Source organism: Simochromis diagramma, unplaced genomic scaffold (genome assembly GCF_900408965.1).
Source record: "Simochromis diagramma unplaced genomic scaffold, fSimDia1.1 OVJJ01000344.1, whole genome shotgun sequence".
In the NCBI taxonomy this organism is placed as follows: domain Eukaryota; kingdom Metazoa; phylum Chordata; class Actinopteri; order Cichliformes; family Cichlidae; genus Simochromis; species Simochromis diagramma.
Genome location: NW_024387375.1, coordinates 16,227,981 through 16,252,158, shown reverse-complemented (window position 1 = coordinate 16,252,158; position 24,178 = coordinate 16,227,981). Strand labels below are relative to the sequence as shown.

General features: G+C 44.9%; 2 protein-coding genes across 4 annotated transcripts in view; one reads left to right on the top strand and one right to left on the bottom strand.

The window, feature by feature from the left end:
• Window positions 1–3,784, top strand: part of inppl1a (inositol polyphosphate phosphatase-like 1a) — a 29,397-nt gene extending 25,613 nt beyond the window's left edge. For all 3 annotated transcript variants that reach the window (XM_040008995.1, XM_040008994.1, XM_040008992.1), the window contains exons 24-27: window positions 91–177; window positions 300–1,005; window positions 1,314–1,447; window positions 1,555–3,784. In XM_040008995.1, the coding sequence (XP_039864929.1) occupies window positions 91–177; window positions 300–1,005; window positions 1,314–1,447; window positions 1,555–1,654 (1,027 nt within the window). In that variant the 3' untranslated portion in view covers window positions 1,655–3,784. The remainder of the gene's footprint in view (window positions 1–90; window positions 178–299; window positions 1,006–1,313; window positions 1,448–1,554) is intronic.
• A 1,253-nt stretch (window positions 3,785–5,037) lies between these two features.
• Window positions 5,038–9,035, bottom strand: phox2a (paired like homeobox 2A). The gene is made up of 3 exons (XM_040008996.1): window positions 8,351–9,035; window positions 7,121–7,308; window positions 5,038–6,984 (listed from the first exon to the last, which is right to left on the bottom strand). The coding sequence occupies exons 1-3, from the start codon at window positions 8,571–8,573 to the stop codon at window positions 6,490–6,492; spliced, it is 906 nt and encodes a 301-aa protein (XP_039864930.1). The 5' UTR covers window positions 8,574–9,035; the 3' UTR covers window positions 5,038–6,489.
• Between the last annotated feature and the right edge of the window lie 15,143 nt (window positions 9,036–24,178).

Below are 24,178 nucleotides of genomic sequence, written 5' to 3'. Positions count from 1 at the left end.
GAAAACATCGTGTTAGGAATGTCCTGAAACTGTCGTGACTTCTTTCTTTTGTCCCGCCTGCTGACTTGTTACGATGTGTTTTGAAAACAGGCCATCTGTGATTCGTAAGCCACTCGGAGAGCTGGGAAAGGTCAGTGAAGAGGGAGAAAGGAACAGCAAGGAGGAGACCGCTGCAAGGTACTCATGACAGACACTTTCACTTAACACTTAACTATCACGTTAGGTTAGATCGTCTGATGCATTGTTGATGTGTGCAGATGAAAAGAGTTTTTACAACAGTTTCTGTGTTTATAATGAAGACCTAAACAGGACGGATCAGACAGCGATCCATCCATCAGCAAGAACAGCTACAATAATCCTGCCTACTACATCCTGGAGGGCGTTCCCAACCAGTCAGCTGCAGCCGTTTCACCTGAGCTTCTGCCCTCTCCTACCTCAGCCAACCCCCAGGCAGCTAAACCCCCTCCTCCCTCTGCTGGGGCGCGTTCCAAACCCCCCGGCGCAGCCTCGGGGCCCCCTCACCCACGCAGACAGGTTCGTGCCATTAGCGAGGAGAGCTCCTCAGAAGACGATGGAGGTGCTTGTGTCGTTGGGGCACAAGGAGGAGGTGTTGGAAGCACACTGAATCGACCTCCTCCTGACTTCCCCCCACCTCCTCTACCAAAGGGAGCCCTGGAGATGGTTCCTGAGGCCCCCTTCACCAAACCTCGCTCCCTTTACCCCGACCTGGCTGAGGTCAGGATCCCCGCAGCTGGCCCCGCTGCCCACGGAGATGCTTTCAGGCGAGGAGGAGTTGGAGCAGGGGCGCTAGACGACCAGTCGTGCTCTGTGCTCCAGATGGCAAAGACACTGAGTGACAGTGAGTTTCCTGGACAGCCTCCTCGTGCCCCCTCAGCACCGCCTCCTCTCAGAGGGCAGCCGATGGGTTTAGGTCTGGATGCCTGCCGCACCTTCCCACCTAGAAATCCCATCACAGAAAGTATAGCAGAGGATATGCCTGAGGAGGTAAGCAGTTCATGGGAAGTAATTCTGTTCAGTGTAAAACAGTCTCAGAGGCTGGAAGAAGCAATGCTGTGATTTTTGCGTAGTTTTCTTTCAGATGACTCCAGTTTTTGTGCAGTTTCTCACAAAAACACGAATATCTTCAACTTGGATGTTAAATATCAAAGCCTTTTACTGTAAGATGTGTCACCTTATTAGAGTGCAGAAAAGTAGAGGCAGTCTTAAGCTCTTAGTAATGTTGTTAGCATAAATGATGTGGCGGATGTGGCTCCTGCATTTAGTGGCTCCTGCATTGCATTTCTCCTCCGCAGGCACTTTGGGGCAGCAGTAGCTCATCTCTGTCTGTGGGGGAATCGTCAGTGGGCGAGTGGCTGCAGAGGCTGGGCCTGGAGCGGTATGAGCAGGGTCTTCTACACAACGGCTGGGACGATTTGGAGTTCCTCAGGTACATGAAGATCTAGGCTTTTATTTCCTCTGATAATGCAACAATAAATAAAAATGAAAGCAGTTCTTCATCATTAGATTCCCTTTTTTTCCCCCTCCTTTTTCCAGTGACATCACTGAGGAGGACCTGGAGGAGGCGGGAGTGCACGACTCCGCCCACAAGCGAATCCTGCTTGAGAGCCTCAGGCAGCAGCAGCAGCAGAAATAGACTGCATCAAACTGGTCCATGACTGGTCCAAACCGGCCTGGTACCACACCGGGCCCAATCTCAGCTCAACTGAACCGAGCTGGAACGTGCCAATCGATGCCAGACTGTGCCTTCTGAGAGAAATTGCACTCCATTTGTACTTTCAAAAACACTTTCTGAACCAACGTCCTTTGATTTTCACATGTACTTTATGTGTGTTGTCCTCATACACGTGGCCTTATTTAATGATAATCATTTCAGTCCTTCAAGCATCACTACATAACTTTGGCTTTTAAATCCAGAGAGGAGATCAGGTCAGACCCAACCTGCAGCTTCAAGTTGGCATTTAAAGCTTGTTTCCATTCGGCCTGAGAATCCTCTAACAGAGGATGACTTTGAGAAAGAGAAAAGAGGGCTTTGAAAACACACCACCTGTGTTGCGCACCCTCGCTTTGGACTCTTAACAACACTGGGTTCTTCCGAGTCTCCGATTTTTCTTCCTCCCACTCGTAGTCACAACAAGACATCAGTGGGAATAATTAGAACAGTCGGAAGTAACATCCGCCCCAGAGCTCGGGCAGAGGAACCTTTTAACTTGTGTGATGGAGGAGAGCAGGAAGCGGTGATCGAAAGGAAACTAGAAAGTCAGGCTTAAGTGAGATAAACTCAAATTTTTTTTCAGTTTGTGTATTCAGTTAATGATGTGCAGGCCGCTGTTGTTTCAATGGACGCCTGTGTTGTCTGAGTGTCTGTCTGTATTTATGGTTTTATGAATGTTTTTAATGATAAAGGGAATATCGAGCAAACCAAATTAACCCCGTTAGAGCTAAAGGTGTATTCCACCTGGGTGCAGCATGTTAGGTGACTGTGTTAGCCATCAACTTGTCAAGTCGCCTTTTTTTTTAAGTGGCCTGTTGCAGCTGGTTGTTATTGAAACAGTCAGTATAGGTCAATAAAATGAGGAGGTTAAATGGTGTAATTAATGCTGTACCAAGGTGAAATGTGTCAAAGATTTTAGCAAAGTACATTTCTCATTCTCACATGTTGCCTGTGAAGATGCTGAATTTGAATTCACAGAAGAAAATGTATGTTATTGTTTGTTGCCTTGAAAACATGTCAGCATATTTTCTGCATTTCATTTTCAAATATATAAATGGAGCAGCGTTCAGGCAAATTGGTTAACGTAGCCAAATACATGAACTAATTCAACACCAAAACATTTGTTTTCTCTCTGACATTTTACTGTCATTTAGTTTGTTTTTTTTCTTAAATTACTCAACGCATTGCCTAGCTTTAGGATCATGGCACCTTTTACTCTTATGGGAGACGCTGTCAACTGACTGAAAACAGAAAACTCAGGTTTCTGCAGGTCAGGTGCGACGTGAGGGCTACTGTTTCTGGATGTGAGCAGCAGATGGCGCTGTTGCGCCACAAACCTGACCCTGGAAACCTGCGGAACACAGGACGAAGTATGCCAGTAAAAGCGGTTACACTCCTTAGTCAAATTTGGTTTTAGATTTAGTTTTCGAGCAGTTAAAAGTCGGATAGTTTTATTTGTTCATAATTTCAATTTAAAAAAGAAAAGACCTTAAAGAGATGTGACTTCACCTCCACATGCCTAACACCTGCCTTCTTCTAAGGGGGATCACCAACACTAAGATGTGAATGTCATGTGTGTTTACTGCTGTCAACATAGTAAAGCATTCATCTCTAACTCTGTGAATGAGACCTTCATTCACGCCTCAAAGAGAGCCCCCTCCCACCCAAATACACTGTTGAATTATAACCTTTGACTCTACTCGCCTCTTATGTTTGTTTTTTTACAATGTGTCTAATCCTTTAACGGCCCAACCGTCACAGCACAGAGACTCTGGATCTGTCGTTCAGTTGTGTTAAATTTAAGTCTTTTTGAGCCTTTTCAGTGTTCTCAGTGATGTGTGTGTGTGTGTGTGTGTGTGTGTGTGTGTGTGTGTGTGTGCGTGTGTGTGTGTGTTTGTAAGTGGAAAAAAGAGACTTGTTGTTTTATCTGACACTCCATTTCTTGTTGTTTCTTCATGCAGTCTACGTCGGTTATGTTAAATTAATGTAAGTTGTTCACCCATGTATTTTTATTCAATTAAATTGTAATACCCTTACATATTTAAACATGAACTTATTCTCTTGGTTTGTCGTCAGCAGAGGAAGCTGTGAGCTGTAGACCTGCTTCAAAAAAGAGAGAGCTGGGTTTACAAATGTCATAAAGGCAACATATCAACTATGTAAACTGAGGGGGGGAAATCATCATTTTAAGAACAAAAAAGATCACTCTGATTTTATGGCAAGAGCGCGTTTAACATTCTGTACCTCTTCCTTTAACAACAGTCCGTAAACCTTGACAGACTTCTGGGAGGGGAATGCTGTCCCGTTCTTGTCTGATATCAGATTCTGGCTGATCAGCAGTCCTTACTCTTCTGTCATAGTTTTTGTTTCATTGCTCCAGATGTTTGTTTGGGTTGTTTTTTGGGTTTTTTTTTTAATATTTGGTGAAAGTTCTGCTGGCAGGCCAGTACAGCACCTGCAGTCTTGCAGCAGTATGCGGTTTAGCATCATCCTGCTAAAATATGCAAGGATGGGAAAATATCTTCCTCTCTTTCATCCAGAGGATGCAGCATTTCACGTTTCAGTTTGTGATGACATTTTAAATGTGCATTGTTCCCCTGAATCATCTTCACATGCAGCGTCTTCTTTGCACGATAGAGCTTTAACCTTTGTGGATGGCACGGTGCTCACAGATAATGATTCATGGATGTTTCTGAGCCCATGCTGTGATCTCCATGAGAGAATAAGGCCTGTTTTTATCCAAAGTTTCTCCAGATTCTCTGAATCTTTTGGTGATATTATGTGCTGTGAATGGTGAGATAGTAAAGTCTTCACAATTTTATGTTCAGGAAGATTATTAGAAAATAATTTTGCAATTTGTAGACTGGAGAATCGCCTCTCTAAGATGCTTTATTTTATATACCTGATCATCTTTTATTACTGACCTGTTGCCAATTAGCACAATTAGTTGCAAAATGTTCCTTCAGCTGTTTCTCTTTAGGACCACTGACTCTTCTAGCCTTTTGGTGCCCCTGTCCCAATTTTTTTGCGATGCATCGCTGCCATCAAATTCTCATTGAGCTCATATTTTATAAAATAGTCACAATTTAAACATTTCATATGTTTGTTTTTTCTATTCTGTTGTTAACTGAGATTGAGATTTGCAGATCATTGCATTCTGTTTTTATTTACATTTTACACAGCATCCCAACTTCTTTGGAATTGGATTTGTATGACAACCTGTATATGTTTGCACATAAAACACAACACTGTTATGGTGATGCCACACACAAGAAGCCAGACCACCACGCGCGCCAGGTAATGCCTCCATAATGTAGATTTATTAGAATATTCAGAGTAGTGCTATAACATCTCATTCACTCGAGCTTTCTGTCAGTCCGCAGTTGTCGTTGACGCGTTGGTCCGTGAGACAGGCGCTCTGCAATGAAATGGATCTGTAAAGCAAAAAACCAAAAACAAAGCCTACCTAATATTTATATTACTAATTACAGAATTTACAGTCACAAAACTTTATGGGGCAGTTCAAATAAATGCGCAGGTTTCTCACTGACATAATAAAAATATTAATAAATACTTTTTTTTTTCTTCCTCAGAAACCAGTGAGTTTCATCAAAATGCAATAGAGGTGATTTACAAGCAACTCTCGCAAGCTAAAAAAAAAAAAAAAAAAAGGAAAGAAGAAACAAAATCTGAGTATTAATGCGGATACAGTACAAAACTCCATCTCTCAGTGTATTGCCAGATTACCCCACATGTCACCTATGGGAGAGAAACGTATGACTCGTAAGCCTGCTAAAGACCCTAACCCGGACTGCGACCTGCTGTACAAACTCATTTGTTCGCTTCAGTCCGGTCAGAGACGTCAGATATAATCAGGCTACAATCTGCTTTATTCCGAACAAAGAACGGGGGAGGAAGTAGCAGCATATGAACTAAAAATGGAGTCGAAACACCTTAAAGTCTCCAACTCTTTGCCTTGCAAAAGTCTGACAAACTGTTTGATAGATAAAGGCATGATGGGACGGCGAGAGTGTGGGATTCTGGAGGACTTGATACAGTAAAGAAGGAGGGGGGAGCGTGAGGTGAACTGGGGATGTCTGGTCTAGGCCCGGCAGGTCTAATTGGATTTTTGGGTGCCCCTGCTCTGCTTGGCAAAGAGATTTAGGGGGGAACCTATTCCAACTGGTGAAAGCCTGTGTGTCGGGGGGGGCTTAGAGGAAGTTGTGCTTGAGGGTGAAAGTTTGCTTCCCCAGCAGATTTCGGAGTGTGATGTTTAGATTTCTGCTTTAAACTCGTACCTGACCGCCATACTCATCAGAGCTGCTGCCATGCACCACCGAGTTTGCTGCAGTGCAGTGAGTGTGGGAATGTAAGTGCACCAGACAGACCGAAAAGACGATGCAAATATGGACAGTTTAAGGGCCTGTATAGTTTACCGTTATTAAGTAAAGTATTTCTCTTTGTTTTATCGGAGAGTGAGAGTGGAGTCATTGCAGGAAAGGGAGGAAACTGCCCGTGTCAAGGTAGGTTTTACAGGTACAGTGTGCACTGTTGCATAATATTTTTGGACGGCAGATGGTGAGCAGACCTGTGATTTTATTTTCTGAGTCGGTAAGAGAAGAACTGAGAACCTTGCTGGACCGCAGCAGACTACAGCAACGGATTCAGTGTTTTAATGGGCAAGTCTTGTCTCTCTCCACAAAGGCTAGAAACTCCTCTCGCTTACAGTTTGTTTCTCATTTGTCTCGCTCTGTTCTTCAGAACAGATTCGTCTTGATGGTGGGATTGGGTTTTCTGTGGAAAGAGGACAGAACTCCGGCAAAGGGCCCGGTCATACTGTCCGCTGGCTGCCAGGCCTTCAGAATCTCCTGAGTCTGGGCAGCGGGCTGCGCCACGGCCGGGTTGGAGGGCCCCAGACTGGACCAGCTGGGAGGCTTCAGCCCCTGGAGAACCGGAGAGCTGGAGGTGTTGGTGTAGCTGCTGTTGGCAGGAGCCGGACTGGGGCTCAGACTGGCAGGGCTCCCCAAGTTTCCATTGGCTGAGCCCGGCAGGGAGGCCGTGCTGTCAGGTGTGGGGCTACAGGTGGACTCTTTAGACTCATCATCATCTGATGAAGATCTTGGCTCCCCGCCCTTTTTCCCTCCAGAGCTGTTGTTGGTGCTGCTGCCTGTGGTGCCAGCAGAGCTGTTGGCTTTGGCGTTGGCTGCACGCTCCTGCTTACGGAACTTGGCACGTCTGTTCTGAAACCACACCTGACAGAAACACACATACACAGGTGAAGACGGGGCATTAGGCGGATACACAGTTTTATTTGTTATACAAGTGTCAGACGTCCTGACTTTCACTTCATTTCAGTCGTGCTGAAGATTTAAAAGCCTGATGGCACACCTGTACTCGGGCCTCGGTCAGGTCTATCTTCAGCGCCAGCTCCTCCCGGGTGTAGATGTCCGGGTAGTGCGTCTCTGCAAACACGCGCTCCAGCTCCTTCAGCTGGGAGCTGGTGAACGTGGTCCTGATGCGCCGCTGCTTCCTCTTCTCGTTCAGGCCAGATGGGTCCGAGAAGAACTTGTAAGGGACTGAAAGGAAATAATTGTTTCCGTTTAATAAAAGATTTTTTTTTTTAAATAGGGCTAAACTAGCGCGTAAAACTGCGGAGGCCGAGCACTGAGTCGCAGAGGCCACGAAACATTTCACGCCTCATCTCGCCGCATTTTTTTTTTTTATTTAACTCAAAAATATATATATATTTTTTTTTTATTTAAAAAAATATATATATATTTTTTTTTTTTTACGTTTATTTTTGTTTTGTAAAAAAGTTTTGGGAAATTTTCTGTTCTTAAAATAGTTATTAAAAATAAAAAAAAATAGCTCTTGTAAGGTTACTGAATAAGGAGGATTAATTGATTAATTGGTTTTAAACCCATCCGTAGCTGACATCTGGCCACACCAACCCGGACACCGGGAGGCTGTACAATCGGTTGATTTATAATAAAATGTTTAGTGGGAAAAATCCATTAACTGTTTGTTTATTCTCTTTTTTAAAAAAAGTTATTATTACCCATTTTTAAGTGTTAACCATTCCTCCTTACTGAAAAAAATAAATCAAAATCACCTTGTTATAAGCTTAAATAAGCCGGGTTATTGGATTAATTTATACAGAGTTTTGCCACAAAAATAATTCGCCGTCTAAGATTGTTAATGCAAACAGAAACTATAAGATTCTCCAGCACTTTAGTCACTTTAAAATCCACGGACACTGCGGAACAACAAACATTAATTACTTGTTTAAATAATGATATAATTATCCCCGCTAAAAATAAAGAATGATTCGCCTTTTCTATTGTTGTTGTTATTATTATTATTATTATTATTCATCATCATTATTATCATTATCATCATCATCATCATCATCATCATCTCCTTCATAAGCATGATATTTAATTAGTCATTTCCACTAAAATAAAGATAGTTTGGAAAAAGGCCTCGGGTTTAAAATTTGTGTCATATAAAAAAGTTAAATATGATCATATATTTCGCCCTTCTCTTGCCGATCTTTTGGTGTCTTAATGAAATCTTGCGGAGACCTTGAAACGGGAACACAAGGAGAGGTTCCTGTACCTGAGGAGTAAGGTGTGGGCTGGTGCTCTCGCAGGGCTCCCAGCGTGCAGCTGGTCGTGCTTAGGGGAGTGCAGCCAGGGTTGGAGAAAGGGCCGCTCCGGATCGGGTTGTACTGGAAGGAGCTGGCCTGACTGCAGGAGCTGAAGTCCGCGTAGGCCGACGCTTCCATGGCTGCCATGCAGGAGTCATAGGAGTTCAGGTATGAGTAATCCATCTTATACATGGAGGTCAGCCGGCGCAGACACCGGTCTGTGAAGAAGTGCGCTGGAAACTCGGGTCAGGGCGGCTTCAGTCGGGTCTGAGGCTGCTGTTAGTTTCTGGGATTGCTGTGAGTCGTTTAAACCAGTCAGAGTTGGACTTTTTTCTCCAGAATCTCCTGACGCGGTTGGTTTGTTTCTCCAGGCTTTTGTGGGCTTTAAGGTTTGTATGTCACCGTCACGCGGCTGGTAAGTAATCCAGATGTTTTCTCTGCAGCTCCGCTCTCTCTCCCTACTCTCCCCTCTCTCTGTCCGTCTCTTCGGCTCCCCTCCCTGGACTGAGGTTCGCTCTGCGCTCGCGCTCCGTTTGACAGCGCGCAGCGGCTCGCGCGCTGTTTATAATAAACTTGGCAGAGCGCGAGACAATAGCGAAGGCGGTGGTCTTGTTTCCATGACAATGCCACCAGTGAGCGAGCACGGACACGGACGGCCCCCCTCCCCTCTGCTCCCCTCCCACCGCTCTCTGTACCGCCCACGCGGCCCACAGCATCGCGAGCTAGCAGGTGTCAGCGGAGTTAAATCGCGCGCGTCTAAAAACAATTACAGCCCGCTATAACGCGCGTGCATCCTTAATCGGACGTTTGTGATTCCGGTGAGTTCAGAGTTTTTCTTTCAGCCGTAATGTGACCAAAACCGAACGTCACTGTTTCAGAGTTTTACTGACGCGACACTACAATCAGTGTTTACGTCATGGTAATGGCCTACCTGTCGCCTGGGCGAACACAGGTGTTACTAATGAAATTAATGTAGGTGCTTAGCTTAATTCATTCCAGCTGTTTAAATGAAAAATTCAGCTGGTGAATAAAGTTTACAGGTGGAAATTTTTTGAACAACTAAATCAATACATTTGTATTCATTTTTTTTTTTACTCCTAGCTATACTTTGAAGCCACTCGCTCTGAAAAAACTTGGACCTTACAGAATATGCATGATCGCTTTGGAAACCTTGTCTGTGATTTTTATTTATTTATTTATTTAGGATGGGTCTTCTAGGAACTAAAGTAAAGCACGAATGTAGCCAAACAACACACCAGGCCTACAAGCTTGGAAACATTTTATTTTTAAAACGTGAATACAAAGAAGCTAATTTTATAAAGAAAATGTGCGCCGTGCTTGAGAAACACACCCTCGGGATAGACATCCTCGCTGTTCTGGGAGGTTCTAGTGAAGCGTTTTTTTGCGATATTAAGACATATGTGACGACTTTAAGCCATAACAGTCTGCTTAATATCGTCACAGGCGACTGAAATATGCACAAACAGATTCGCCCCCCTTATTATAATAATAATAATAATAATAATAATGCTCCATAACCGGTCAGTGGTGTCCCTGCGAGCTCCTGGAACCATCCGCGGCTCAGCCACAGAAGTCTTTATGTGAGGGGAAACGTCCAGATGTGACGGTGATTGGTGAGATTAAAAGCTTTGATTTGATTCCGATCACTTTTACGGAGATGTCACCAGAGTGAGCGTCAGTTTGATGTATAGGACTAGAGAGGGAGCTGGCTGCAGAGACAACCGAGCAACCACGACAGGCTAACCATAAACGCATTGAAGCTTCATAAATTGGTTTAAGTTTATTGTTCGGTGTCATACAATGTGATAAGTCATATCCCACACGGCCCCCATTACACAGACACGCGCGCGCACAAACGGGGAGGCTTTGAAACCGGCAGGCAGGCAGACGCGCGCGCGCTCCACATAGCTGCCAAATGTGGTGCCATTTTTAAAAAAAAGAGGGGGTTTCTCGCTGCTTTTCGTGAAATTAACACGCATTTCATTAGTTCTAGCAAATAATAAAATCCACAAACCAAAATTAGGTTTTGCGTGTACGCGAGGAATTAATTAAGTTTGGCCTGCGTGCACGCATAAAAATGTCTCAACGTGCGCGCCCTGCCTTCCTTTGACCACAGGCTGCACACGCTGCAGCTGCTCCTGATGATGATGCTGTTGATGCTCCTTAATGACATTAACCCGCTGCACACGCGCGCATGCGCGCATTCGCCTCTCCGCGTTCGCTTAAACTACAAATAAGCGACAATAATCAGATTTGTTTACGGTGTTTATCGTGTGATGGAGTTCGAGGCGGGGCGGCGCGCGGGGCTAGTTGTGTTCAGATGCTAGATGCTGCCTGAACATCACAGATGAGGCCCGCACGAGACAAACAAGTCTGAGGCCGCTGATTTGTCATTACAGGGACCCAACTCTTTTTTTCTTTTTTGTATAATACGATTTTATTTTATTTACGATTTTTCTAGGAATTGTTCAACTCAAAGACTTCGTTTTACAATACGCTGCTTATCAAAACCACCGATTTAATGCACATTTGAAAATATCTGGGGCATCGCCGTCACAAAGTATCTTTACGCATTCGTTACAGCTCAGTGCAGCTGGTACACGAAGGTCTTTTTGACTTCAGGAGAAAGACTTTACACATGATATTAATAAAGAAAAAAAAGTTAATTATGGACCACTTCATTTATTGCTTCGTGTGTGCGTCACGACACTTTACACGATTTTCAAATCCTTAAACAAAATCACAGCGAACCTCCTTAACGCGTGAACTAACAGGGATAACCTGCATCAACCCTTATAACATTTAAGGCACTTAAATAAATACAGCCCCTACATTGTGTGAGTTTTTCTTTCCTCTGTTGGATTTCCACATTAACCGGTCAGCTCCCAGGCCTTCCTCTGTTGTATGTCCGCTTTTCTCTTTGCTGGGTTCAGAGGTGAGTTTACCGAGAAACTTAAACAGTTTCAAAGTTAAACTCTCCAGGGTCGTTTCTGCCTTCCAAAAAAAAAAAAAAAAGCGCAGCCAGGAACGACCCTAGCTCTCCCGCTTTTAAACCATTTAAACTTTAATCCCTTCAAAGAAGGGACCGGTCTCTTCCAGGCCGCTAATCCGCCCTATAGTGCTCCGGCGCAGGGGGAGACTTCTCTGCTGCGAAGGCTTTAACTTTGGACTTTTACATTCATGGGGCGATTTTTAGGAAACAGTAACGGGGAGCTTTGGCATTCATGGCGTCTGAGTCAACAGAGGGGGCACACAATGGTCCCCTAGAGTCTCCTGAGAGCCCCTGAGAGAGGAACCCCGACTATAAGGATTATAGGCCCGTGGGTTATTAGGGAAAAGCGAATGAAGGCCCGTAGCGTGCTGTCTGTTTGTGAGCAGAGTATGACTGACTCCTTTCAGCGACTGATTGGTAACATTATCTGGTAATAAACATTCAAATAACCGATGATAAAATTGTAAATGACAGCTCTACAAAATAAAATAGAATTAAATAGAATTGCATTTATTGCTGAAGCTGTTATATTGCTGAAGCTGAAGCTATCATTTTTAATGCGCTAACCTCGAAGTCTATAATAATAATAATAATAATATAATTATTACGATTTTATTATTATTATTTCAAGGTTTCATGGGAGAAGTTTTAAAGCCCAACCCAATCACTTCATGTTCTCAGTGAGGGACTTACTGAGGTCACAAAAGTACCCAGAGCGCATTAACCTGCATGTTTTCTTTTGTTTTGCTTGCTTCTTTTTTTCTTTTCTTTTTTTAAATTCAGGCCACATTAATTGTCCTGTCTGCCCGCTAAAGGGGGATGATCCGCAGAGAAATTAAATTCTCGGCGTTTCTTTTTTCTGCTCCCGTCTTTCCTGCTGCTCTAATTCCTTGTGATGGTCTTCCTGCCCTAACGACACCGACTGGAGCTCTGCAGGGCTGCATGCAGATTGGCCTTAACGAAGAGGGCGGTCGGAAACTCGTGTGTGCGCCTTGTTGGCGGTGATGGCGCACGGATGAAAAGGGCGGCCTGTGTGATGGATGGATGGATAGTCTTGAAGGAGAGATGGAGAGGTGTGTGGGTAGAGACGGGGGAGAAGGGGTGAGTGAAGGATGGGACAGCGGCGACACTGGCGTGATGAAAAGCCACCCGGGAGGCCCAGTCCGGTTTCTGTCTCTGTGACAGGCGGCGGGTCTGACATCCAAGCGAGGCTGTCAGTCAGAGAGGGAGACTGCCAGGTCCATCCATCCATCACCGAAGCTCAAAGAAGAACATGTCCCATGTGCTCAAAGCAGTTTTCTTGCTCCAGACTCAGGCAGCTATTGATTCGCAGGTCTGGATATTAACCTCCTCTTTGTCGAGCTTTGAAAAAGAGCTGTAATGCTCAAATAAAAGCAGAGATTACACTATTTCATCGACTTAACTGAAGTCAGTGCCAAGGTCCAGAGTACAATAAATATTACACTACATGATGTGAGCATAGCTACATCCAGCTGATGGCTGTGCACCAAGAGAAATGCTTTTTTTAGGCAGGCGATAACCCTCCTTCACTGCCTGGTTTAGGGTGACCAGGTGCCCGTCTTTAAGTTTTACTGCACGGCATTTTTAGTCCTCCTCCTCCTGTTTGACCGGCTCTGCAGGACATGCGGTTTTCTAACCCCCACCCCCCCTTTGTTTTAGCTTGTTATCTTCATTGTCAAGATACTTCTTTATCTTTATTTTGCAAAGTAGAAAATTTGGTGAGAATGAAGCAGCATGCGTGTGATAACTGGCTAAAAATGGCTGAAATTGTCAGATATGAGTCAAATACGTTCTGCCAATCTATGGCTGCATCCCCACTGAAACCCAGGATATACAGGAGTATATAAAACCATTACATGATACCATGAGAGCAAACTTCAGCTTCTTTTTCTATTCTTCTTGTTTTTACTTAGCAAGAGAGTTGGTAAATGGTAAATATTTGATTACTAACGGGTCCCACATTTAGTTTGTTGGGATCTGGTCACGCTGACCTGATTTAATGTGAAATTACACGCGGATTAATGTAATCGTTTCAACAAACATTCACAATTCTGCTTTTAAAGGAATGTGTTGCAGTAAATCGTTGTTTTTAATATGAACACTTATCTGTAAAATAAAAGTTAGTGTGATTTAAAACGTGCGTGGGTTCTTTGGACAGAAGTGTACGCGCCTTGTATCACCAAGTGTCTCCATATTTTTAAATACTCAGCTGCTAACTGAGCAATCATCTGTCTGTAGCTCTTTGTCCCTATAATTCTAAATGTCCCAACAGTGATTTATGTAACTGATAATCAATCAGTGCATTGTTTTGCCTTTGGTAAAGAGTACTTCTAGGATTTTAAGGATTCGTGATTATTGTTATTTACTTTTGTATTTTTCCCCCATTTGCTCATAATGTGACTGTGTAGTCAAAACAGCCGAGCAGCTGGTCTGCTACCTGCAGTGTGACTAAAATGTGTCGTGTCATCGCCCCTCTTAAGATCCTCTTCCCTCGGAGGTCGATTTGATTGCGGATAAAATAAAATCAGAGCTCGCGGATCCTGCCGTTAACATCGGCCTGCGTTTTCACGGCCGCAATCGAGGCTGGCGGTGTGCACATTTGATTTGCAAGGTGATGGATGAGAGACGGAGCTGGATGGGAGGGGGTTGGTGGGCCCCCCCCGGGTGGGGGTCCCGTCGGTGCAGGCTGTCTCCGCATATCAGTCCCCAATTACCCGAATATACCGTGACGCTCCGGCGAGAGACGATAGCGCGCGTCTAACTGTGTTAGAGAGGCAGCAAGTTACGGTTAAGTCCTCAGTCAGCCGGTGCTTGTGTGCTAGATCACAATCACAGTCTGGTGTGGAGTCTACTCTAGAGGAGAAAATAGATCTAATACGAATATAGTCAAATAGTTTTGAAATATTAAATCGAGCTAATTTTCAGTGCGCATTGTCCCATTTATGTGGCGAGTGCAGTGAGTAAAAAGGCCGAGAGGTAAAGACATGGCTCCTTAATTAACTGCACCGCTACTGACAAAGATCTGTGCTTTGTCTTCATATGACGGAAAATGGCTTCATAAAATCTGAATTTTTGCGCATAAAATGTGCGCACAGGTGGAAAAACCACAGGGTGCTAGTAAGCGCACTAAAAAAAAGCAGCATATTCGTTTAGATACCCGGTGGAATTTGGCGCAGCACAGTCAGAAATCCACGTTCTTGTCAGGTTCTAGTCCGACTGGGACAGATTGAGACAAACCTTTATGAGCCAAAAATGGCTGTCCGGCACAAAGGCTCATCAGCACGGAGTTGCCAAAAAAATTGCCTCGAAACATGGCCATTAATTTTAACCCATCACATTACGCTCATTATTATTTAAGTCCGCTCTAACCTGAAGTGAACGCGCATTCATCAGGCAGAATATGACGCAGAGCAGCTGCGGTTATTCACAAGCTGCGTACACCTCTGCTGCAGCACCAGACCTGTATTATCCTAATGGATAACGGCATGTTACTTAAAAAAGAAGCTTTTTAGGATAAAAACCAGGTCCCGGGAGACCGCATACACACACATACACACACATACACACAGATACAAGCACACCACAGCTGGAGCGGCGAGGGATGGCCGCGCGCAGGAGAGCTTCTCCAAACACGCTAATTAGATCTCGAGCTCTGGCCCCGCGCTCTGAAAGCAGCCCAGCGGCGGGGCGCGCGGAGCTGTGGAAAGTTAATTGAATTAAATTCCCTCTAAACTAATTAGGCTGCAATCTGCCACGCGAGCTGTCCCTGAGCAAGGTTCGAATTAGGCGGAATGGATTTGTTCCTTTTCTTTAAAAGAAAGGAGGACAGACTGGTGTGTGTGTCAGAGAGGTTTTTTTTTGGTGGGGTCCTTTATTTGTCTTTTATGCTAATTCTCCCAGGGGACTGTCACGTGATTGCTTTACGGTAACGGGCCGGTGCGAGCATCCCTTCCACCGAACCCTCCACGGCGTCAGGGGTTAACAGGAAGAGACCCGGCAGTGTTACTTTAACGAACATGCGAGGTCCGGTGCTGTGCTGGCAGTGGTAACCGCGCTGCTTTGCATGAATGGGGAGCATCTTCAGACTAAGAGCTGAGTGGACTGAGGTAGCCTAATGGAGGTGAAATCGATCGCTTTCCTAGGGGAGCACAATGAGCGAGGGCAGGAGAGGCAGAGATGAGAGAAGCGCGGAGGGACACGGATGAAAATCCCCCGTTAAGAGCAGGGACAGATATGATAATTGGAGAGCCGCTAGTAGTCGTTTATCATTCACCACCTCCACCTGGCTGCTGCTGGCTGAGCTTCAGTGAATTAGAAACTCTCTGTGTAAAAGCTTTATCCTGGACAGCAACGTGCAGTCCATGCTGGTGGGTTCTTGTTGTTTTGTTGTTGTTGTTGTTTTTGAACCCCAGAGCTACCAGGAGCCCCTCCACATGCACATCTTCCCTTGTAACCCCTCCCCCACAGGTTTACCTTTTGTATCTCGCCTGCATCTTGGACTTATGTCCATCTTTATGAGCAGCAGGAAGTGGGAGAGATGGACAGATGGGACAGACAAGGAAGAAGGAAGGGGGGAGAGAGAGAGAGGACGGTGGAGAAGCAGGAGGCAGAGGAAGGGTTGAGTGAGGGAAATGCAGCGAGATAGCGGGAGAGGGAGGTTAGGACGATGGAGGGCCAGGTTTCTGTTTCTCCATAATCTAATCAGAGAAATGGCAGCAGTCAGAAATAGCCTGACAGACAGACTAAGAGCGTCTTCTCTTTCTCCTCCTCTTCTTATTCTTGTCTTCCTCCGGGGAGGGTAAATGGATACACACACACACACACACACACACACACACACACACACACACACACACACACACACACACACAATTTCCCCCTTCCTAAAACCATAAAGTGTAGATGTGTTTGAGGGTTATAAGAGATGAGAAAAAGCCTGGAGGTATCACAGCAAAACCTGATCTACAGTCCAGATGAAGCCACTTTAAGAGTCTCACTTAAAAACACCAAAAAAACCTCTGCTGGCCTGTTGCTGTTTTGTCTGTGGGTGTCAACAGTTTAAAGGCATCAGCTTCATGCAGATGACATTTGAGGCATTTGGCAGTTCATTTTTAGCACAACCCACAGTTTATACAACCACAGAGTAATCTTAGATTCGTGAGTGGTATGGTATCTCCCCCACCAACCCACATGCTTCACACTGATGAATGACTGGGAGGTGGGTGGTAAAGAAGGCATCAAAGAGAGGAGAGAATATTCCCCCTTATTTCAGCTCAGAGGAGGCACACACGAAATCTTTTGAGGAGTCAAAGCAACCAAATCGTGGCAACAAAATTTTCAGCTAAAATTTGTATGCCCTTTTGATTTCTTCTATCCTAAAGTATACAGAGAGGCAGTTCGGAGAGCTTCTAAGAGACATTTTAGCCTTTAAACAGTGGCGATTTTAACAAATGTACAAAATGAAAAAAAATTTCTTTTGATAAGTGCATTTTTAGCATAAACGCAGAGAGACATCTTCACCTTTCCATCTTTGTGCACCAGTATGACAGATTACAAAAAGTGCTGGAAGCTGCAAAAATTCTGTGTTACTCTTGTTGAAAATTCACTTAAATCAAGAAAATGACTGCAGTACAGATGCGGCTAAAGGGGATTGATTTATAAACAGCACAGGTACTTCCTCCTCACAGACAGCTGTGACTCTGTGTGTAACTAAAAGAGAGTGAGAGTGTGTGTGTTGTTGGGGGGTCCAGGCGGAGCACAGTAAGAGTGAATGTGTCTTTTCCCTGCATGCTAATTCCTCCCTATGGAGAAGACATTCCTGCAGGCTGCGTGCATGTGTGAGAGATTCTTTCTGCATTCCCTCCCAGCGTCCGACGCAGACCCCCACACAGAATCAGAATTCCAAGGAAATTCCTATGTCATGTCGTTTTACGTGGCGGATGAGCATTATTGTTGCAGAATTCCCACCCAGGTTCTCACACACATCTATCCATCAGGGGTGTCAGTGCAACACAAACGGAACAACAACAACAAAAAAAGCAAGGAATTCCCTTTTGATTGTGATGACTTTATTTACACGGCGGAGACTCGGATACAAGAATGACAAACGTCGCTCGATTACATTTGGCGCCTTGGCAGCGTGCTGTTCAAACATTTATGATGCAACACTTTGAATATTTTCTCTTTATGACTAAATTCCTCTTAATGTCAGAGGGATACAAACGAAAGCACCAGAGCTCGCTCGCAGCTATGATAGACTTCTTTACATTAACATGCATCAACAGAAACTACTTACAAGCCAGTTATATCAACCATGCTTCAAATGCACTCTCTCCACTAGCGCATTCTTCATTGGGGAGAACGGATTACGCAGGTTGTGTTTACATTTTCATCAGCGTGCCTCTGCTGATGTGAATAATGTGCTAAAAGACAGTCAAATCATCTTTGATTATCCGTTTTTCCTTCACAGGAAAATAAGAAAGTTGCTGTTATTAATGTGTCACAAATATCAGTTTGTTTGTTTTTTTAAAAATTTTCACACAGATTCGATAACAGTCGTACAATATCCAGTGTTCTACACTGGCTGTCCTCTCCAACCACCTCAAAGGACAGGCTGTCGTGCCATCTTTCTGGCCTTCCGATTGGACAGACACACGCGGCGTGCAGCCGTTAGGCAGCATCTCCTGCTCGTACGCTGTGGCTAACTGGTTGACGACTCTCCTCTCAACCTGACGGATCAGTGACAGAGTCAGAGGTCAGGTGGAGATCAGGTTTATAGATCCTTTCTCCTTCACGGCAAAATTAGAACATCGCTGTTATTAATATGTAACAAATACCTTTTTCCCCCTGTTTTTTCCTCCCCTCCATAAAGATTCAATAACAGGCTCCAAAACTGACACTTTTTTTTTTTACTTTAGTTTTTCATTTTCCTCAGTCATTTACAATAAATGGAGGGAATAAAAGAAAAAAATTAAGGGGTGAGGGAGAACAAATGGCAAAAAAAAAAGAAAGAGTAAACAACTTGTGTGGTGCTACCTAAACATCAAAGAATGTCTGTGTTTGGTCGAGCCTTATACAGATTCCATTTCTTCCATCGTTGTTCGAATCGATGTGCTTCAAGTCTTAAGTAATAAGTTATTTTTTCCATCGTGGAAATTTCCTCCATGACATCTCGCCATTGCTTCAATCTCAAAGGATCCCTTTGAAGCCAGTTCCTTGTAATAACTTTCTCGCAGGCTATTATCGTCACATTAAACAGGTAAATGTCCTCAATGTCAATTACTTCTGCGGGTAACTGGCCTAGAAGTAGGTCCGCTAAATTTTTTTCTTAATGTGGCTCTAACACATCATCGTGATTTTGTTCTACAAGGAGCCCTGAAATATGGCATAAATCACAAGCTCCATAATGCATATTGTAGCCGCCTGCTAACAGGTCCAGTACTGGGCGATCCCACTGAAGAGTGATATCATGCCGCTGTTTAGCCTGACAATAGAGAGAGAGAGAGTGGAAGTAATGTTACAATAGGGCCGAGGGTGAGACCTGCAGAATATCAGGAAAACACAAATCTGTCAGAGAGGACGAAGAACAGAGTCAAAATGGGTGGAAAGAGAGAGCGAGCGAGAGACACAGAAGCATGTCTGCTGACGCTCATCAACAGGCCCTTAATACATTTTAATCAAACGCGGGTCAATAGTAGTGATCAGAGCAGCTCATTTAGCTTCAGATGTTAACACTTCATTCAATAAATAAGACGCCATGTTTTTCTATCGATATGTAGCGAGGCAATAATAATAAAAGCTCTAAACATTTAATTTGTCTAATATAAACGAGCGACAAACAAAAGCCTTGTGGGATTATTCAGTAATAATGAGATTTCTGCTGTTTGCATCGCTTCAAGATGCAGACTGAGACAAGTCATTACCAGACATGCACACTTTCAAAAACTGAAGACAAAATATCAGACCCACAAGAGCTACAACACCACTCAAAACAGAGAAACTGAAATGAGTCGGGTCCCTATCAGTTGCCTGCAGGGCCCATGTTTGCTGTCAGGACACCAGCTGTAATATTAATAATTAAATATTGATGAAGGCTCCACATGTTAAACACTGTAATCACATTACAGGGAGTAACAGTGGCACACAGTATTGATCCGTGTGTGTTTCTGCACAGCTCAGCAGCGGCTGACGAAGTGGGTGAGGCCTCGCAGGTCCCCACAGGAGGACACCCGTGTTAGAAATGTGGTGCTGTGAAGACGGGCGTCCAGAGGAGACTCAACCTCTGCTCCTCTCAGATCCACACACAGCTGATCTGCCCACTTTCTGTTAAAGTGGGTGTGGTGGAGGTGTGGTCCCTGGCTCAGCTGCAGGGGAGGGATGGTGCAGTAAGCTCAAGGAGGCAGTGCCAGTGGAAGCAGATGAGGCCACAGGTGGTGTTGATCTGGTTAATCAGGTGTTTCTTTTCTTATAGTGAAGCCGGACCCTGGAGGAGGGGGTGTGTCCCGAGACTGGCTGTGAACGGAGAGACGCTACCTGTGAAAAGTGGCAATAAAACTCTTAAATGTGACAGTGTGTTGAGTCTGTCTTTCCAAGTTTTGTCAAAACCCAGGAATTGGGATGTCAGAGCCACACGCCGCGCCGCCCATCCAGCCTTTGCAAATCTTAGCACAAATGTCCACTGTCGGTGGCAATGCTCTGTATTGGGGGACGGTGATGACCCCCAGATCTTCTTGGAGACCTTCCGGGCCATGGCAAAAGCATTTCAGTGGCCTCCTGCAGAGTGGGTGCTGCTTCCACTGCTGTCAGGGGAGGCTCAGACGGCTGCCCTGAGTCTGCCACTGACCTCACAGAGCAGCTTCTCAGACATCTGCCGGGCCGTGCTGGACTGTATGGGCCTCTCCCCAGAGGATCATCCTCGGTGGTTCCGGATCTGCAGGCTGACAGGGGAGGACCGCCCGTTCGTGTGGGCCCGGAAATTCCACGACGCAGCGGCGCAATGGCTGCCGCCTGGACCATTGGAGGCTGGTGGAAACAGCGAGGTGGGTCCGGTGCCACTGGCCTACGAGCCTGGAGGCAGCGGTCACGTTGGCAGAACACCACCTGGCTGCTAGAGTGGAGGAGCCCAGGGAAGGCAGGCCCAGGTGCCAGTGCCTAGGTGCAGGGTCCCCACGCCCGCACCGGTAGGGCGGGCCCCTGCACTGAGTCCCACTAACCCATTTTTTCCCACTTTGCTTTCGGTCCCTGGGGAGGCAATCAGCACTGCTCCAGAGCGATGGAGAGTAGCAGAGACACTGGGGCAAGGGTGCTGGAAGTGCGGGCAGCCAGGACACCTGAGGCGGGACTGTCCGCCAATGGAAGTGGGACAGGTGTTCCGTGTCACCAGTGCTCCGGCACCCTTCCCAAGTCTGGGAGGGATGTACAGCATTCCGGTAAGGACTCAAGGGGGTATACGCCATGGTTTGGTGGGCACGGGCTCTACACAGACCCTTTTGCACCAGAGCTCGCACGGAGGACACACACACCCAGTTGGTGCCATAAAGCTGCTGGAAAATGATTTTCCAGGTGGCTCACTATAAAACCCATGGGAGGGCATATGGGATATGACAAGAATCTGGAGCGAATTAAGGCCCACTTTTATTATCTGGGCATCCGAGCGGATGTGCAACGCTGGTGTGCATCCTGTCCGGAATGCCAACTTGTTAACCAGCCAGCCATTCCAAAAGCGCCTTTGTGCCTGCTAACATTGATGGAGGTCCCGTTTGAGTGCATTGGCATGCACCTCATTGAGCCATTTCACCGGAGTGCACGTAGCTATCGCTTTGTATTAGTGCTGGTGGATTATGCAATGCAATACCCGGAAGCAGTGCCACTGCGTACTGCATCTCTGCAAATAGTGTGGAGCAGGCACTGTTTTAGGTCATCTCCCGAGTAGGTGTTCCGAAAGAAATACTGACTGACCAGGGCACGTCGTTCATGTCTCCCACACTGAAGGAATTGTATGAATTACTGGGCATTAAATCTGTTCACACCAGGATCTACCACCCTCAGACTGATGGGCTGGTGGAGCGGCTGAATAAGACTTTAAAGTCCATGATTTGGAAGTTCATACACGAGGTTGAACGCAATTGCGATCACTGGCTAGACCCTCTGTTACTTGCAGTGTGGGAGGTGCCCCAGGCCTCCCCAGGAGACAAAGTGCTTGTATTACTCCCTTCTTCTAGTTTAAAGTTACTCGCCAAGTGGCAAGGACCCCCCCACCTCACACGGTGAGTGGGGGACGTTGACTACGAAATTGCATGTTCAGACAGGGGAGGGGCCACGCAGATTTATCACCTCAATCTCCTGAAAGTATGGAGAGTGGCTGAAACTCTCTCTGGTGAGCCAGGCCGGAGGTGCCAAATTCAATCAATACTTTATTTACTTTATTTACTCAAATAAAGGACCTAGGTTGCTCTAAGAGCATTTGACTCGATGATCGAAGTGCTCTCCTAGGAGTATACAGGTTGAGAAGTTCAGTTAAATAGCAAGGCGCAACATTATTTACGATATTTGATGGGCAGCCAATGTAGGTCAGCAAGGATAGGGGTAATAGAATCAAACCTTCTAGTACCAGCTGCCGCTGCATTTTGGACAAGTTGTTGTTCATGAAGAAGGGCAGATTGGAGGCCCAGGTAAAGGGAGTTACAGTAGTCTAATCTTGAAGTAACAAAGGCATGTATAAGTTCCATTCGCGGTATGTAATGCCTAGCCTAAGAGATTTGACGTAGTTTTTAAAAGCTAGACTGTACTACAGAGGGACACTTGTTTATCAAGTTTAAAGGAGCTGTCCTAAAGAACACCTAAGTTACGTACTGTATCAGAGAGGGAGGTAGCAAAGGGCCCAAATATATTGGCTAATTGTCCCCGAGGGATGTTGTCCCCGAGGGATGTGGCTATCAAAGACAATAATTTCCGTTTTCTTTTCATTTAGAAAAAGGGAGTTACTCGATAAAAAGCTTTTGACCTCCCTCATACAATCAAGAAAGCAGTGTAGTGAAGATGGGGTACCGTCAGTCAGACAAAAATAGATTTGAATATCATCAGCATAAAAATGAAAAGAAATGTTATATTTGTCAAATATAGAGCCCAAGGGTAGCATGTACAATGAGAACAACATAGGGCCAAGAACAGACCCCTGGGGCACACCACAACGAAAAGGGGTAACAGAGGAAGAGTAGCTCCCATCGTCACAGAAAAGGACGTTCCCTTTAATGCCTACTAAATATTCTAGTCTTGTTAGCAGAATGCTGTGGTCCACCAGATCAAAGACTGAAGACAACTGTAGTTCCGACTTGAGTGACTCTATAGCTCTCAGCAAATTGTTTGGAGATATGTCAGCTCCAGTGTTAGCGTTAGCTTGCACTGCGACATTGTTAGCTTTTCCCACCGAGTTTTTATCTTGTATTTTAGGCATATTTGCGTTTTGTCAGCCTCCTGTGATTCCTTCCCCACTCAATCGTGTGTTTAACTCTAGAAAAATCAATGAACGAGATTTTAGTGGGTAAAGTTTTTTTTACCTGGCATGTGTCTTGTTACGCCGTCACACCGGACTGAAGCCACGTTTCTATTTGCAGTCATACAATATCTCAAAATATTTTAGCTTTCAGTGTTCTGAAAAGCTAAAAGAAATATATGTGGAAGTGGAAGTCACCTGTACACTGAAAAAAAGTAAATCAATAATGTAGCAATGTTAAATCTCGTGATACCGCACATGATTTTGTTTCTTGCACTCTGGATCGTGGCTTGAGGATGGCAGCCATCTCCGCTCACCGGTACTTTTATTGGTCTGTCTTAATTTCTGAATGAATATTGTCCAAATCTCAGTCAAATTTAGTTTAATGTCTAGAGTGTCACTATGTAACGTTAACGTTAAATAAGTGCCGTTAGCTTATTCGCTCTCTTGTCAAAGATTTGGCGCTTTTTCATTTTAATTTGTTTTTGGTGCAAGCCCTAATGTCACATTTAACTTACCTCCAAGGCGCTCCTAACATATTTTGATCTTCTGTGTGAATTGGTTTGCCAACTGACTGCTCAGTTACATTATGTGTTAACTGCACCTGGACTTGCGTTAATGCACACTTGGAAAAAAAATGAGGTTGTAACTTGTATGTTGTTGGATTGCAAACATCTTAGGATCTTTTAAATCCCACAAGAGCAGGAAACACAGGTCTTATTCACCAAAAGATTACCGACCAACCACGCACAGTGCCTGTTGTTATTTTTAAAATAATTTCATGTTGTTTTAGATAAAATGCAGTGTTCAAGCACATCACAACCATGCCTTTGCAGTCAAGGTTTCTGGCACAGCTTGACTTCATCTCTGAAAGTCTGCTGAGAGTGTTTGCCAAGCAACTGGGAGAGCAGGCCCAAAAGCTAAAGGATATGACTGCCATGATGACAGTAAGAACTTTTAAATTGTTTAACTACAAAGTGTATATGCATCACATTAGCTCAGTAAAAGATTTATATGCTGCATCCATTGCAAAGGTCAACTTTTACCTGTGAGTACTGATCCTACTGAAAGGACCCCATAATTTACATCATGCAATTACTGTCCCAGCGTGAGAAATTGATCTTTTTTGTATGTTTTGGAAACTGTATGACTAAACTATAACTATATAAGTCCATTTCATAAAGGTCATGTCAAACAGGTAGTTTTAATGGTGTTTTGTAGATGCTGGTGTTGCATGTTAACTGGTTCAAAAAGTCAGTTTTTTTTGTCTTT